The sequence below is a fragment of the Cydia pomonella genome, chromosome 18 (assembly GCF_033807575.1).
Source record: "Cydia pomonella isolate Wapato2018A chromosome 18, ilCydPomo1, whole genome shotgun sequence".
Classification (NCBI taxonomy): domain Eukaryota; kingdom Metazoa; phylum Arthropoda; class Insecta; order Lepidoptera; family Tortricidae; genus Cydia; species Cydia pomonella.
This window is the reverse complement of record NC_084720.1, coordinates 1,257,598-1,274,406: the sequence shown is the minus strand read 5'-3', so window position 1 is coordinate 1,274,406 and position 16,809 is coordinate 1,257,598. Positions and strand designations below refer to the sequence as shown.

The following is a 16,809-nucleotide window of genomic DNA, read 5'->3' as shown; positions in this document are numbered from 1 at the left end:
ATCATGTTACTTCAATCAACCTCAGTACTTTTTGTATCGAGACTGACTGTAATAGACACAAGACCAAGACACGTTCGCGCGTTTTCGTGAAAATGTGATGGGAAAGGACTATTTACTACATCTGTACTTAAATGATTATTATCTTTCATAATATCCAATATTTTTTAACGATTTGTGAAAGTTTTATTTCTCACTTACATCATATAATTAGGTTTTACTTAAAGCCTGACCAGTAATAAGTATATGATCACGCGCCATATTGCGGAATTTCTTTGGAACTAAATTTTTCATACTAAACTGTCACCATATACATGAGAATAACAGCGCCCTCTTGAAAATGATCATATATTTCTGGTCGGGCTTTAACTCACCAAGATGGCGCTGTATTAATCGTCGCTTTTTATTTTCTTTATTAGGGTGATACAGACTTTACTTACTTTACTCTTTGCATACAGGGAAGTGAAATAATAAACAAGTAAACATGTAAGTTTGTTTATTGATTTGATACGGCAACGAGCGAAGCGAAGCCGCATGCGGTACCGGCGGCTATCGTGGCGGGCCGAGGCTCGACGACCACCCGCAGGCGCTGCGCTTGCGGCCCGCGCGCACAGGAGTACACCCCGGCGAGGTCCGGACGCGCATACTGAGCCCGGAGCCTCGCTGTCAGTCCTCCAGCGCCCGTGCTCTCTCCGGCGACTTTCAGCTCGTCAGGGAGCTTAGGGCTCCCTTCCCGCCGCCACTCCACCGGCTGCTCCACCCGTAGGACGCAGGCGAGCTCGAGCGGAGCCCCCTCTGGCACCACGACCACGATCTCTGCTTCGGTTGGCGCCGTCTCTACCATCACAAATATCAAATATCAAACATTTATTCAGCAAATAGGCCACAGGGGCACTTTTACATGTCCATTTTTACAAACAATAAATTAAAAAAAAACAATTACAAATATCGAATCTATGAAATAATAAATACTTTATTAGAGATGTATACTGTCTCTAAATGTCAAATTACACAAAAAAAAAAACTATGATAAAAAAGTAAAACCATAAAATACTAAAATTCTTTAGAGATGTATAAGTCTCTAAGTGTCAGAGATAAAATATAAAAATATATATTAAATTATCCTTAGAGATGTAGAGGGTCGCCAAGGCTTGAATTCTTATATAAATAATTAAAAGACAAAAAAATTAAAACAGACAAGAACCGAATGAAGTGTCTCACGTTAATGTCACTCAAAAGTAAAGTTACATACTTTAACATAACCTGTACCCCGTGTAAGCTTAAACAGACCGGTCTCCACAAACAGCACCCGTTCACGAGTATGACGTGTATCTCAGCCATAGGACGCCACACAACGCGGTAGGGTAGGACGCGTAATGGTGCTAACTGTACTTTTTTTCTCCAATTATGCTCGGAAATGTTCAAGTAGCAAAGATAGTATGTGAAGTGAATAATTGAAGTCAACCTGATTTTCTTATGAATTCAAATTCATAATTGAATCGTTTATGCGAATTGTACGAAAATCCATTAATAAGTTGTTTTCTACTTTTTTAAACGTACCTATTGACTAAAAAAATCAATGCAAACAATAATTTATTAGCCGCGTCTGACACGACCCGGTACAGTGGTAGGAGTGAAATAGGGAGCTCAGTGGCTTTACATGTCGTACAAGACCGTCGTGTATGATATGATCGTGTGAAAACTGCTTAATATAATCACTTATGCATTTTTTTTTATTCCAGGTGTGTAAATACAGCGATTTGCACGCTGGGTATAGCTTATATTTCACATTTATTATTTTATATTGCACAATTATTTTGAATGAAGATGTTTAATCATGATTAAAGTGTTTGTTAAGCTCATTTCCTCGCATGTTTGGAAGAAAGTACTACATATGCCTCGGCAAGAATAGCAATTCATAGATTTGTCTTCTTTGGACAAATCAAATCTCATCCATGAATTGCCATTTCCCAGCCTCTGCATAATGTATTATTATGCTCGACTTTTCTTTTTTTTTTAATATTTAGGTTTTGATGAAGTTAGTATCAAAGCAAGCATTAACTATTTATATGGAAGAATTTATGCTGTCTAAAAAATGACCATGTTATAATGAATCATATACCATCCTATTTATATTTTTTTATTAAGAATACAGAATTTTAGGACTATATAAAAAGTAGAAAAGGCATGCCCCTTGAATTGTCATTTTTTAATTTAAGTCATTTAAGGTTTAAAGAAAATTGATTATTATTAAAAGTATATTAATGCTTATTAATAATAACTAGTTTAGAATAGATCCAGGTTATTAGACATGAATATTGTCGTGATATAAATAAGGAATGTGAATATTAAGCCCTCAGAACATGGAGCGTAAGCGTATCGTAAAAACTTTACGAATACGAAACGCGTGGATCTAAGCGTAATCTTTTTATAAGTAAAATCTCATGAGTTGAAATCATGGCGTCACTGGCGTCAGATGTCTTCAGCGGATTTATCGACGATCTTACTTTCTCGTCAGATGAAGATTTTTTATTGTTTTATTATGTCAGAAGTTTTGTTTTTAGGGTTCCGTAGCCAAATGGCAAAAATGGAACCCTTATAGATTCGTCATGTCCATCTGTCTGTCCGTTTATGTCACAGCCACGTTTTTCCGAAACTAAAAGAGCTATACTGTTCAAATTTGGCAAGTAGGTGTATTCTATGAACCACATTAAGATTTTTACACAAAAAGAGAAAAAAAAAACAATAAATTTCAGGAGAACTGTAACTCAAAAAATCTTTTTTCAGACTATGGGACATCAAGAAGGAAGACAATGTAAATAATGATATATTAAGTATCGATATACAGCCAAGGTGCTTAGAATATCTGAACATTCACTATAACACCCTGACTAATATAGGAGTGTTTAGATATTTATAAGCACCTTGGCAGTTACAATATATCTGTAACTGTAAATAAAATTCATGTGCCAATCTTGACAAGTATAATCATTGCTTAGCAATATATTACCAACATTGCAATAGCCCTGTTGTTGTCCTCCTTTCATCAATAGATAAGAAATGAGATTATTTTGTTCAAATTATGTAAACAATTTATATAATGTGTCTAATTACATATTTAACTACATACATGAGGTTATATTTCCAAAAAAAATATTAGTACAAATTAAGGCAACATAAAATGTTAGTATGAGAAATACAGAACAATATTATCTATTAAGATTTTTATCGTGATAAATAATATCTTTTGATGATGTTGTCGCCGCGAGATGGCAGCACTTGGTGACGCCGGCTGACGTCACATCCGAGCGAGCAGAGTGGGGCCGACGGGTTCTCACGCCACCGAGTTGCGGTCGAAGGGAGAAGACCGGCGCGCCTCACTTTTGTACTTGACTTCGAGCGAGAATGTTGTCTTGATAATTATTGACATGAATTGTACTTTTGTTGGTTCGAGTTAATTATATTGAGTATATATTTCGATCCTTGCCTTTCATTTAATATCAGAAGTGTTCGAACCGCGCCATGGCGCCAAAAAGAAAAAGTAAAGAAATAAGTCGTAAAAGTAGAAGTAAAACTTGTCGCGCTTGGCAAGGTAGAATGAATGAGCGAGCGGCGGCGCGCGATGACAAAGCGCACCGATCAATGCACTTCATTCATGCACTCGCGAATGTAACATTAATGTGAGTGAATGTAATAACTATGGCGCGACATATTCAAATTAATCAGCGTGAAGATGATTTTATAATCCTAAATACATAGTTTAAAACAGTATTGTTGTATATATTAGTGTGTAATATAGTTTAGAGTTGTTAATATATTTTTAATTAGATAAGTAGTAGCTCTTAAGGTCTATTTATTAAACATGTAACGTATTACGTTACATATACCCCCCTCTCCATCGTAAGGGTTTTATTTTAAAAGAAAACCCGATTGGATTGCCATTAGCATTATTCTTTCATTCGATCATCTCTCACACTTTCCTTTCAGACTTCATCTCAGACGTAGAAGCAAATGCAACTTTTAAAGTTGACGACGCGTCCTTTCATACAAAAGGCATGTGTGATATATTGCACATATGACTTATACTAATAACAAGGTCTAAACTACAGGGCTTGCATTTATCAAAGGTTGCTGGCCAGCTTGATATCTTTAATATGCCAGACCCCTAGATTTTTACCTTTCATATCCTCCAAGACATACACAAGAGGAGACCTCTTTTCCATTATACGACACTTAATAAATTTAGGCGCCAATTTCTTGCTAAAGTATTTGTCTTTATCGCTTAAAATATACGTGCGTTTTAAGACTATGTCTCCAACATTAAATTCGGCGGGTTTCCGTCGTAAATTATACTGAGCAGTGTTTTTTACATGTGCCTGCCACAATGAAGCTTGCACATCATCAAACACAGAAGCCAAACAACCACGGTTTTCGACATAGGCATCGCGAGGTAAGAACAATATCTCGTCACCTAGATCATTATCTGTATAGTGAGATCCACACAAGACAAGTTCACGTCCATACACAATAAAAGATGGTGTATAACCACGAATCGATTCGTTCGCAGAGTTATTTATGGCGAACTTTATTTTGGGGATAAAAGTGTCCCACGTCCGGTGGTCGTTTTGGACAAACGTAGACAAACATGTGACTATTGTCTTATTGTAACGTTCCACGAGATTAATTTGCGGAGTGTATCTTGGTGTAAAGTACACATTTGGAACGTTATAACGTTTAAAAAGAGCATTGGTTGCCGAGCTAGTGAACTGGCTACCATTATCGAGGAATATGGTTTGGGGAACGCCATGGACCAAAAATATGTTTTCCTCTAAAAGTCTAACTACTGCATCGCTAGTCGCACGACGTAGTGGAAATATCTCGCAATATTTAGAGAAACAGCAAGTAATGACAAGAATGTAGCTGTTTTGTTTGCGTGTAACGGGTAGCGGACCAATAAAATCTACAGAAATCATTTGAAAAGGACGTGAACACTGTTTCGGGCGTCCCATTTCTCCTAAGGTCGTATGATTTTGAGATTTGTACGACAAACAAACAGAACATGAGCCTACGAACTTAACGACATCTTGGTGCATGCCAGGCCAGAAATAATTTAATGCTAACCGCCGATAAGTTTTAAAGATGCCAAGATGTCCGGCTGTTGGTTCCGAATGGTTTTTTTCTATTATTTGGTCGCGAAATTCGTTTGGCACTACCTCTTTCCAATCAAATTCGGAAGTAAGTTGTTCAAATTTAGATTTACATAGCCGAAACAAAGAATTATTTTTAATAAGAAAATTAGGATAATTACTTGGAGAATTAAGGCAACTGTTGTAAATTCGTTTATACCACTCATCACTCGTGGAAACTATGGAGTTGGACAAAGAAATAGCATTGACTGGGACAGCGCGAGAAAGAGCGTCAGGTATAACGTTATCGACTCCACGGCGATGCTTCATTTCAAAATTGAACGCAGATAATCGTACTCCCCAACGTGCTAATCTCCCAGTAGGATTTTCTAAAGATAAGAACCATTTTAACGCAGAATGGTCAGTGTACACTACAAAAGTCTTACCGTTCTCGAGATAACAGCGCCAATACTCCAGTGCTGTCAAGACACTAAGAGCTTCGCGTTCCGTGATGCTGTAATTTCTCTCAGCTTGGGATAAAGATCGACTCATATAGGCTATAGGGTGTTCTTTACCATTTAGACTCTGTGTTAGCAAAGCACCTACTCCATAATTACTAGCGTCACAGTGGACTTGGAAGGGCAACGAGTAATCCGGACAGGACAGAACTGGTGCGGAAACCAAGGATTCCTTTAAAGCGTTAAAAGCCGCATCAGCTTCCTGAGTCCATTCAAATTTTGGAGCCTTTTTGCCATTTGAAGTAAGCCTGTTTAAAGGACCTGCTACAGTACTAAAATTGGGCACGAAACGACGGTACCACGTGGCAGTTCCAAGAAAACGTTTAAGTTCTTTCTTATTAGTAGGAGTGGGAAAGTTAACTATCGCTTCAATTTTTACGGGATCAGTGCGTAAGCCACGACTATCGACTACGTACCCGAGGTATTTCAACTCACTCCTAAAGAACTTGCATTTCTCAAAATTCACCGTGAGATTTGCTTGTTTTAACTTGTCCAAAACTCGCAACAGACGTGACACGTGTTCTTCAAATGAGGAACTAACGATAATAATGTCGTCAAGATAAGCAAACGTCTTAAACTCTGTGTGACCAAACAAATGATCAACCAACCTTTGCTGTGTAGCAGGCGCGTTGGTCAAACCAAAAGCAGTTGTTTTAAAACGTAGGGTGCCTCTACCAGGTATATAAAATGCTGTTTTGTCACGATCTTCAGGAGCGATAGGGATTTGCCAGAAAGCCTTTGATAAATCTATGCTAGTTAAATACTTAGCATCACGGAGACTATCTAAAATTTCCGACACGTACGGCAAATAATAAGCGTCGCGCTTGGTGACCGCGTTTAACTTACGGCTATCGAGACAGAACCGTGGTTGTCCGTTCTTCTTATTAACTATGAGAACAGGGGACGACCAAGCGCTCTCACAAGGCTCGATGACATCCAGAGCCAACATTTCATCAACTTGCTCTATCAGAATGCGCTGCTTCTCAGGGGACATTCTATAATAACGTTGTTTAATAGGCTGGGCGTCCCCGGTATCAATATAATGAGTGATTGCGTTTGTACGACCTAACCCTTTCTCCTCAGTGGATATTGACCGAAACTGGCTGATAACGGTATCCGCTATTACTTTCTGTGGCTGCGTCAAATTGTCATAAGATAGAATAAAGGTCTCTTCAGGGTTCGTTTTAATTTCCGAAATGGGGTGGTCTGACAATGTGACGCTTCCAACATATTTTGGGCAAAGTCCGAACGCACGCCAAAAATCTACGCCTAGTAATATGGGAGATTTAATCTCTGGGACAACATAAGCCTTGATTATATGGTATTGCCCTTCGAATGTAATGGGTAAATTCATGTAACCAATACTATTCATAAGTTGACCACCAGCCGCTTCCATACTGGAGTTGTTTTGAATCTGGTGAAAAGTGCAGTCGGTTAAAGACTTATGAGAATTATTTCCTAATATTGTGACTGCAGCACCACAATCCAACAAAACGCAGGCGTCAACATCATTAATTTTAATATTAACATACGGCCTATTGTCATGTTCAGGTTTAGATTGCAGAATTGTGGAAACCTTGTATGAGGAGGTAAAGATTTTTATAAAATTAAGCCAGGTATCCCAATCTTCCTTATTAAAATTTCCACAACTCTGCTCAGCTAGTTTTTTTGTTCCTTCTTGCCTTTAGAACAAACTGGGCAATCTGGTGTTTTCACATCCTTCATTCCGCACTTGAAACAAACAATTTCACGACTAGCTTGACATTGACGAATGTGATGCGTATTGTTACGACATCTTGGGCAGTATGGTAGATTTTTATTTGTTTGAACGCTATGTATATAATTTTGTTGCTGAGGTTTTGAAGTATTTTGATTATTATTTTGTTGTTTGTAGCTATAATGTTTGTTGTAATTATTAGTGTTTGTAAAGGTTTGCCTATTAAAATGACTGCTATATTTATTGGTGTTTTTATTAGAATCTGCAGCGTACGCAAATTCAGGCGCAACTGTATTTGATGTGACCTTAGGCGGTTCTTGAAATTGTGACAATCGAGCTTGAACATTTTCATAATTGCGACACAAGGTACGTAAGGATTCTATGTCCGAAATAGAAGCCACTGATGCCAGAGTGCTTGCATAGCAGGGCCTTATATTGTGAAGAAGGATTCTTAACTTCTCTGCCTCTGAAGGAGGGTTGGACAAACGCGAGAACATACCATCCATGATAGAGAGATAAATGGTGATGCTCTCGCGTTCTCCCTGAGTACGAGCACGAATCTCCGCGTCCAGTCTGTAGTCATAATCTGACTGATCAAAGTCCTTCCTCAATAGGGCTGCTAATTCGGACCATGAATCTACCTTGTCTCTCACAGACCGATACCAATGCAAGGCATTGTCTTGGAAAATTTCAGTAGAGTAATTGAATATCTTACTGGTAGGAATATTACGAGCTTTTATAAACTCATCAACACGCTGAATAAAAGAGCGCACGCAAGTAGTGCCGTTAAATTTTAATTTCGCAAGATCAGCTGACGTTCGGTCGCATGTCACCGAGATCACGTTCTGCAGCTCGGGGACCGCAAGTCCAGATTCGAAAGAGCTGGTGGAACACGCACCAGAATTGCTTGCAAAAGGTTTATTTGCCTGAAGGGTCTTAAACTTTTTTGTAAGAAGGTCAAATTCTTTAACGACTTCGTCGTACTCTTTTTTAATTTCATCACTACGTATTATCCTCGCAATACGATTATATAAATGGTTCAGCATGTTTTGGGTTCTCATAAGAATAGGAGCAGTAGTGTCAGCAATATCCAAATTTGACTGAATTTTAGTGAGAACTTCCAAACAGCCGTGAAGGTCTTGTCTAGGTTTGAGTGGAGATTCTAAAATATGCTCCGAAGGAAAGTCCTTTGAAAGTTTTACAATTTGTTTGCGTAGTTCCTCAACGGAAGACGCAGGAGTGGCGCCTCTAATGCGCACTTCATACTCCAGCTCTGACTTTTGAAGAGATAAGTACTTCACGGACAGCATGATGAACCAAATAGATATCCTGGGTAAGTGGTACAAAGCAAAAGCAACTACTAAAAAACTATAATCAACTCAAGTTCTCCGCTCTGTTACAATTAAAATGATGATGATGAACGTTTGGTTTTTTTTATTTAAATTAGGAAAAATAAAACTGTTAAGAGCACAAGAAAAAAAAGCAATGCTACTAATGTGTACTAGTTGATATGTCAATAACTAATACAATAATTAAGAAATGGATGTAATTGCAAAACAATTTCAGTATTCGTAACCAATCCAAAAGTAAAAATTAAATTAAAAAAAATAGTTATAGTTAACACAGAAAAAATAATTAAATCCAGAATATTTTAAAATAGTGAAACTTCGTACACCTCAGTAGCAGGAAAAAACCCAAGAAGAAAAAGAAGGCAAAATAAAAAAAAACGTTTCACAATGAAAAAAACCACAAACATACACTAACTACAAGGCACAAAGAAAAACGGAATCCGATAAGTAAAAAAAAACCACGTGTAAGGGCGCCAGTGTCGCGCTTGGCAAGTTCTACCTCCTAAAACGTCTCTTAGGTATGAGGAATTATAAATGAGGAGGCAGAAGAACGCTCAAAATATTTATTTCCACAACCAGCTCAGTTGGTAAAAATGGGTATAATAGCGTGGTTCGCGCTAATACTATGCAAGATCGGATTCCGCAAGTCGTTCGTAGCCAGAGTACTCCCCTGACGGTGCCGAGGTGGTAGGCGCCGATTTTTCTGGTCAGCGCTGAGTTCAGCGCAGCTGCTACTTCGTGGCGCTGAGTCGGGGAAAGGGCCAGAAGCACGCCAGTAGCAAAACGGCAAGCGGGCGGCAAGCAGGAAGCCAATAAAAAGTCACTCTGGACTTTGGACCCTGGAACGCGCCATCGAACAATACGTTAGAAACGGCCCATAAGCCTTTGTGAACACCAACGGCAAGCAGGAAAGCACTATAGTAGTTGTGTTGCCGTGGGAGTTCACAATTCAGATACGGAGATTACAAAAAAACGAAGTAAATTACGAAATAAAGAAATTTAAATTGAATTATTTTTTTAAATACAAAATGGAGGGTTGTTTGACAAAAGGTCATATTGATTATGCACAAAATTATAGTAAGGAAGTGATATTTTTAGTTAAATGGCAATTACTATGAAATGATTGTGATTTCAATATGCAAGTTAAAATTCCTAAGCAATTAAATAGCACTACTACATTCTGAGCAACTAGCATATTAAATGTATCCACTTACCCAATTCGGGGTACACTTAAAAACATAATTAAACACCACAGTGATTTTATAATAGTCGAGGAACACGTAGGGACGAAGTCAAAATTCGATTACGGATTCGTTATTTCAAACCGTAGCAGAGATCGATATTTAAGCGACGTGCGTTCCACTCAACTTCAAAGGTAGAATGAATGAGCGAGCGGCGGCGCGCGATGACAAAGCGCACCGATCAATGCACTTCATTCATGCACTCGCGAATGTAACATTAATGTGAGTGAATGTAATAACTATGGCGCGACATATTCAAATTAATCAGCGTGAAGATGATTTTATAATCCTAAATACATAGTTTAAAACAGTATTGTTGTATATATTAGTGTGTAATATAGTTTAGAGTTGTTAATATATTTTTAATTAGATAAGTAGTAGCTCTTAAGGTCTATTTATTAAACATGTAACGTATTACGTTACAAACTAAACATTCTCATAAAAAGCGTAAGAATAAAGACAGTTCGCCCTCGGAGTCAGGCACGTCTCGAAGTTCGTCATCCTCATCAAGCAGCAACAGCTCGGGATACAGCAGGCGACAGCGGCGGAAAAACAAGCGAAGTCGTAAGCGCTCTGAGACCGTGAGTCAGAATGCATTATTATCTTCGGTGATTCCTGAATTTGATCCTTTGATTGACGATATATCTATGTGGCTCAATGTTGTGGATGCTAACGCTCGGGCTTTCGGATGGTCAGATAAAATAATTAAATATCAGGCGTTACAAAAGTTACGAAATACTGCGAAAACTTGGTATGATTCGTTACAAAAAAATCGTACGTGTTGGACTTCTTGGGATTGGAAAGACTGGCGCAATGAAATGTTAGACACGTTCCAAATAAATCGAAATATGTATACGTTGTTATCGGATTTAATGAGTGCTAAGCCCACCGAAGGGCAGTCGCTGTACGAGTTCTACTTCCAACAAAAAAGTAAGATTGATCGGCTGCGGCTATCATTTAAAGAGAAAGATGTGATTTCGATTATAGTCGGGACTATTGGGGATAAAAATATTTGCACAGCGGCCGAAGCTGGTAATTTCCAATATTGTGATGAATTAGCCTCATTTTTACATGGCAAAACATATTCGACGGTAGAAATGAAATTGTTAAATAAAAATAATGCAATCAATGTGCCGTCTAAACAGCAAATTTCTCGGTCTAACAACGGTGGGTTTGTTTTTAGGAAAACGGACCAAACCAATAATCAGGGCTCGTTTAGTAACGAGCATTCGCAAACAAAAATTACTTGTTTTTCTTGTGGTGAAATGGGGCACAAAAAGATTGATTGTAATCAAAAAGACTCCTTGAAATGTAACTTTTGTCAGAAATCGGGACATTTAGAGGCGGCATGTAGATCTAAACCGAAAACAAAGACCGAAAAGTCTGCTGAAGTGAAGTTCATTAGTACATCTAACGCTAAAGAATTTTTTTATAAAGAAGTGTATTTAAATGATTGTAAACATCAAGCTTTTATTGATATGGGCAGCGCATGCTCATTAATGGAATCAGATTTGGTTGCTAAGTTGAATTTAGTTCCGCGGCAGTTAGACGCACCGGTTAGGCTCACCGGGTATAAAAAAGAGATATGCAGTGAGGTGACGCAAGCGGTGTCTGTGATGCTCAAATTGGATAAGGTGCAGTTAGAGGTGGATTTTTATGTTATAAACGAGCTATCTGGATGTGACACACTAATAGGTAGAAATTTTACCGAAAATGAAAACATCATGTATACCCGGGTAGGTAATACATTGATGTTCCAACCAATAACAAAAGAACAAATTTGTTTGATTGAAACATCAATGTTCAATGCCGATAATACAGAGCATATTGAAATTCTGAATGATCTATTTACAAAATATCCGAAGTGTGTAGCAAATGACTTATCCAATTTGGGGAAAACATCATGCGTTGAGCTTGATATTGAAGTTACCACGAATAAGCCAGTGTGTCAGCGACCATATCGTATGTCGGAATCGGAAAAGAAAGTTACGCGGGAAATAATTGACGATTTATTGAAAAATAATATTATACGTGAGAGTAATTCACCGTACGCGAGTCCGGTTTTATTAGTCGATAAACCCAATGGTCAGAAACGATTGTGTGTCGACTATAGACAACTAAACAAGATAACTGTAAAGGAAAAATACCCGATGCCGATTGTAGAAGATTTGATAGATAGAATGCGCGGTTGTAAATATTTCACGTCATTAGATTTAAAATCTGGGTATTATCAAATTAAAATTAAAGATGATTCTATTCCTAAATTTGCGTTCATTACATGTGATTCAAAATTTGAATTTTTGAGAATGCCGTTCGGGGTTTGTAATGGGCCTGCAGTTTTTCAGAGACTGATGGACACGGTATTGGGTAAACTTAGATTTGGACGTGTTATATGTTATATGGACGATTTATTAATAGCGACGGAGACACTGGAGGAAAACGTACAGTGCCTGGAGTCAGTTTTGAGTCTTTTACAGGATAATGGGTTAACAATTAATTTAGAAAAATGCAATTTTTTTCAAAACAAAATTAGCTTTCTTGGTTATGATATTTCGGGCGATGGAGTCCGACCAGGCATGAAAAAACTGTCAGCTATCAAAGATTATCCAATACCAGAAAACGTGCATCAAGTTAGGCAATTTCTTGGTTTAGTGAATTTTTTTCGAAAATTTGTGAAAAACTGTGCAGTTTTATGTAGCCCTTTGACAAAACTTTTGAAAAAGGATATCGCATGGGAATGGGGCGAAGAGCAAAGTAAAGCTGTAAACGCATTGAAACATGAACTATTAACAAACGCGCTGCTTACTATATTTGACCCCAAATTACCGATAATTTTATATACAGATGCGTCACGTGATGGAATCGCGTGTATCGTGGTACAGGTTACTAAAAATGGTGAAAAACCAATTTATTTCTATAGTCGACAGACAACCACGGAAGAAAAAAAATACCATTCGTTTGAACTCGAGTTTTTGGCTATTGTTGTGAGTTTAAAGAAGTTTAGGCATTATCTGTTAGGAAATCAATTTAAAATCGTGACTGATTGCAATGCGGTGAGGTATACTATTATGAAACAAGAGATAAATTCGCGTATAGGTAGGTGGGTGTTACAGACACAGGAATTTAATTTTGACATTGTGCATAGGCCGGGGACTCAAATGCAACACGTAGACGCGTTAAGCAGAAATCCAGTCGGTAACTCCGCGGCCCCTGTTAATGAAAGTGTGATGGTAATCAATGTTTTGGAGTCTGATTGGCTATTATCAGTACAATTGCAAGATCCTTGTATATGTTCAATTAAAGACATTTTAGCGTCAGGCGAGGCCGAGTCGCATAAGCAAATTTTTAACAATTATGAATTGCTAGGGAATAAAGTGTATCGTAGAACTGAGTATGGTAGAAGATGGCTAGTACCCAAACAATGTATATGGCAGGTAATAAAGGCTAACCATGATGATATAGGGCACTTTGCTGTAGATAAGACAATTGAACGCATAAAGAGCAAATATTGGTTCCCACATATGAAAAAAATTGTTACAAAGTATGTGAGTAATTGCGTAAACTGTATCTATAATAAAAATGTTCATGGAAAAAAAGCTGGTAAATTGTATCCGATACCTAAATATGCTAGGCCTTTCCACACGTTACATATAGACCACTTGGGGCCCTTTGTGAAAACAACACAAAAAAATACGTACTTATTAGTTATTGTTGATTCGTTTACAAAGTTCGTATTTATAACCCCGGTACAAAACACAAAAAGTAAATGTGTAATAAATGAATTAAAAAAGATCTTTAAAGTATTCGGAAACCCCAAGAGAATTATATGTGATGCTGGAAGTGCGTTTACCTCTAAGATGTTTCGTGATTTTTGTATTGAGGGAAAGATTAGGCAACATATAATAGCTACAGCGATGCCGCGTTCGAATGGACAGGTCGAACGGTACAATCTTACAATTTTGGAAGCATTGCGCAGTAAGGGAGCAGATACCGATAACAATAAATGGGATACTCATGTTTCTGACATCCAACAAGGCATCAATTCCACTATTAACAAGTCTACAGCCGCTGTCCCAAGCGAAGTATTTTTTGGATATCGATTGCAAACTGATTTCGATAACCTCGTCGACGATATTGAGCAAGCAGTAGATGTAACGGCCTTAAGAATAAAAGTCGATGAGAATATAAAAAAGCTGCAGAGAAACAAAAACAATTATTTGACGCGAAAAGAAAAGAAGCCCGAGTATATGCTGTAGGAGAGCTAGTTGTTATCAAGATACCCAGTCAAAGTAATGACGGTCAGAGTACAAAATTACTTCCTATTTACAAGGGACCATTCCAAGTTGTAGAGGTACTAGGTCACGACCGGTATAAATAAAGTGGCAGACATGCGAGGCGCTGAGAGGACCGCAAGGCGATACGAGGGCATCACGTGTGCCGAGAATATGAAGCCCTGGGTTCGTATCGCTGACGCACAGGTCGACGAGGGAGCCCCGGATGTGTAAACCGGATGTTGTCAGGTATGCATTGAATCAGTCATTAAAATAGTGAAGAAACAAAAAACAAGTTCTTGGAAATAATTTTATTTCATGAAATATAGTTCACATCATTACTTGATTAACTTATTATATATAAAAAAATAAGTTGTGTCTAATGCATAATGCTACGAATATGTGTATGTTGCAGTGAAGGTTAGCATGAGATTGGCCGCTGATGGAACAATAAAGCTAACAAAAACTGTAAATACAATAATAATAATAAATCGTTCATGATGCGTATATGATACATGGCACTTGTAATGTGTGCACTGGAGTTTATTGACCGATGAAGGAATAATAGACTCTTGAGTACGCATTAAAAGAGTGAGCGTGTAGGTGTCAAAGCTAGCCAATGATGGAATAGCCAGGACACGGTGACCTCACTCTTTGAAAGTGGGAAAACCTTGTTGCGAGTGTGATGATGATGATGAATCCTAATTTACTGTTTTCTTCGCAGCATATGCATCAGACTTGAACGCATTCGGGGACGTAATGCGTACGTAGGACGGCCGGATGTTGTCGCCGCGAGATGGCAGCACTTGGTGACGCCGGCTGACGTCACATCCGAGCGAGCAGAGTGGGGCCGACGGGTTCTCACGCCACCGAGTTGCGGTCGAAGGGAGAAGACCGGCGCGCCTCACTTTTGTACTTGACTTCGAGCGAGAATGTTGTCTTGATAATTATTGACATGAATTGTACTTTTGTTGGTTCGAGTTAATTATATTGAGTATATATTTCGATCCTTGCCTTTCATTTAATAATAATTCCTACTCTACATTTGAAGGACATGAAATAAATACGTAAAATTCCTTCCTGAGATCTCTCCTTTGCTCTTGCACTGACAAAACCTAATTAGAGTCTAGAGTAGTGGACATTTTGGAAACTGGAATGTTGGATCACCTGTTTGCGTAATACACAATAAGTAAAAATATTATTTTATGTAAACAGTGATAAGTTCAAATAAAAATAGGTTGAAATAAGAAGTTGAGAAAACACCTTTATTTCCTAATTGCCTTGGCAATTCACATCTAGAACTAATTATCTGTTACAAGACAATATTATCTTTTGGGAAATGTATTATCACAGAAAACTAACAAACAAGTTAGTGAAGTTATAAAAGCATTTAGTTATTTGCTAAGATAACAAAGCATTATGAAATGATACTGGGAAAATAACAAGAAGCTATGAATGAGACAAAACTACTTCTGTCCCCTTTTAGAATTTTTTTTTCTTCAATTTAGTCACTATAATGGTGTGCTACCCTGACTTGCATGAGAACCAATGTAATAAAATCATAACGAAAAAATATTGTCTATAGAATTAAAAAAAAAATATGCAGAAAAAGAACGAATGAATCATAAACAAAGTAATTAAACGTAAAGGAAGCAAAGTGACATCATCCCTAGGCCACTACGGAGGGCGACAACGACCTACTAAACGTCCAGCCGAGGCGTAGTGCTCAGATAACAATTATACAATTAAGCACGAAAACTGTAACATTCTGTCTGAGCGCACAGACATCGGAATACGACACGAATACCCGAGGCCAATCATTGATATAAATAAAACTAATTATATGAAATATTCACCAAATTCACTTACTGTCTGCATTTGTTGGAACTATAAATAGCAATGCCAGAGGCAGGCAGGCGAGCAGAGGACGCATGGTGGAGCCGTCTCTGTGTCCTGTGTGGAGTTCAGACGACCTCGCGGCGAAGGATCTCGGTCAATCGATGATTATGTGCGCTGTTCAGGGCGGATTGGGCACGAGCTACCGATAGTTCATCACTGTCGGATGACAGACGAACAATGGTCGGGTACAAGATGGCGCGCAGCGTGAAGTTTGCTGCTAGTGATTGGTCTAGTGTCAATGTCATTAGGGATGTGACATTTGTACAGAGGTACCAACCGAATTTCTCCATGATAATTAACTGGTTAAGGTGTTACATACACGTATAAGGGGTCTAACCATAATATTAAAAGAACGGTAGGTGTGATCAAAATACATTTATTTGGCACAATGAATATAACCTCTTCCAATCTAACTAACCACACGACAGTAGTACGCTTGTCGCTTAGACAAGCAATTATATTGTATCGAGTTCTAACAAAACAAAACGTACTGACCTGCTAATAATACAATCAACGTAACCACTTGTAATTTGCATCGACTGTCATCGTTCGACTGTCATCGTTCGAATGTCACCTCCCGAATGCTCGTTCAATATTTAAGATGGAGGGATCGATCACGTGACTCTTCACGTGATCGATCGTTACAAATACTTTTAATAGTATAGTTAGCTTATTTAATCTAGAAAAATGT

General features: G+C 38.1%; 2 protein-coding genes across 2 annotated transcripts; both read right to left on the bottom strand.

Moving 5' to 3' along the window:
- Window positions 1–478: 478 nt before the first annotated feature.
- On the bottom strand, window positions 479–16,354 carry LOC133527654 (uncharacterized). Its single transcript, XM_061864756.1, has 2 exons — window positions 16,089–16,354; window positions 479–834 (listed from the first exon to the last, which is right to left on the bottom strand). Exons 1-2 carry the CDS (start codon window positions 16,150–16,152, stop codon window positions 494–496), a joined length of 405 nt encoding a protein of 134 aa, XP_061720740.1. The 5' UTR covers window positions 16,153–16,354; the 3' UTR covers window positions 479–493.
- LOC133527644 (uncharacterized) lies at window positions 4,122–10,378 on the bottom strand. The gene is made up of 2 exons (XM_061864743.1): window positions 9,922–10,378; window positions 4,122–9,546 (listed from the first exon to the last, which is right to left on the bottom strand). Exon 2 carries the CDS (start codon window positions 8,666–8,668, stop codon window positions 7,301–7,303), a length of 1,368 nt encoding a protein of 455 aa, XP_061720727.1. The 5' UTR covers window positions 8,669–9,546; window positions 9,922–10,378; the 3' UTR covers window positions 4,122–7,300.
- Window positions 16,355–16,809: the final 455 nt, after the last annotated feature.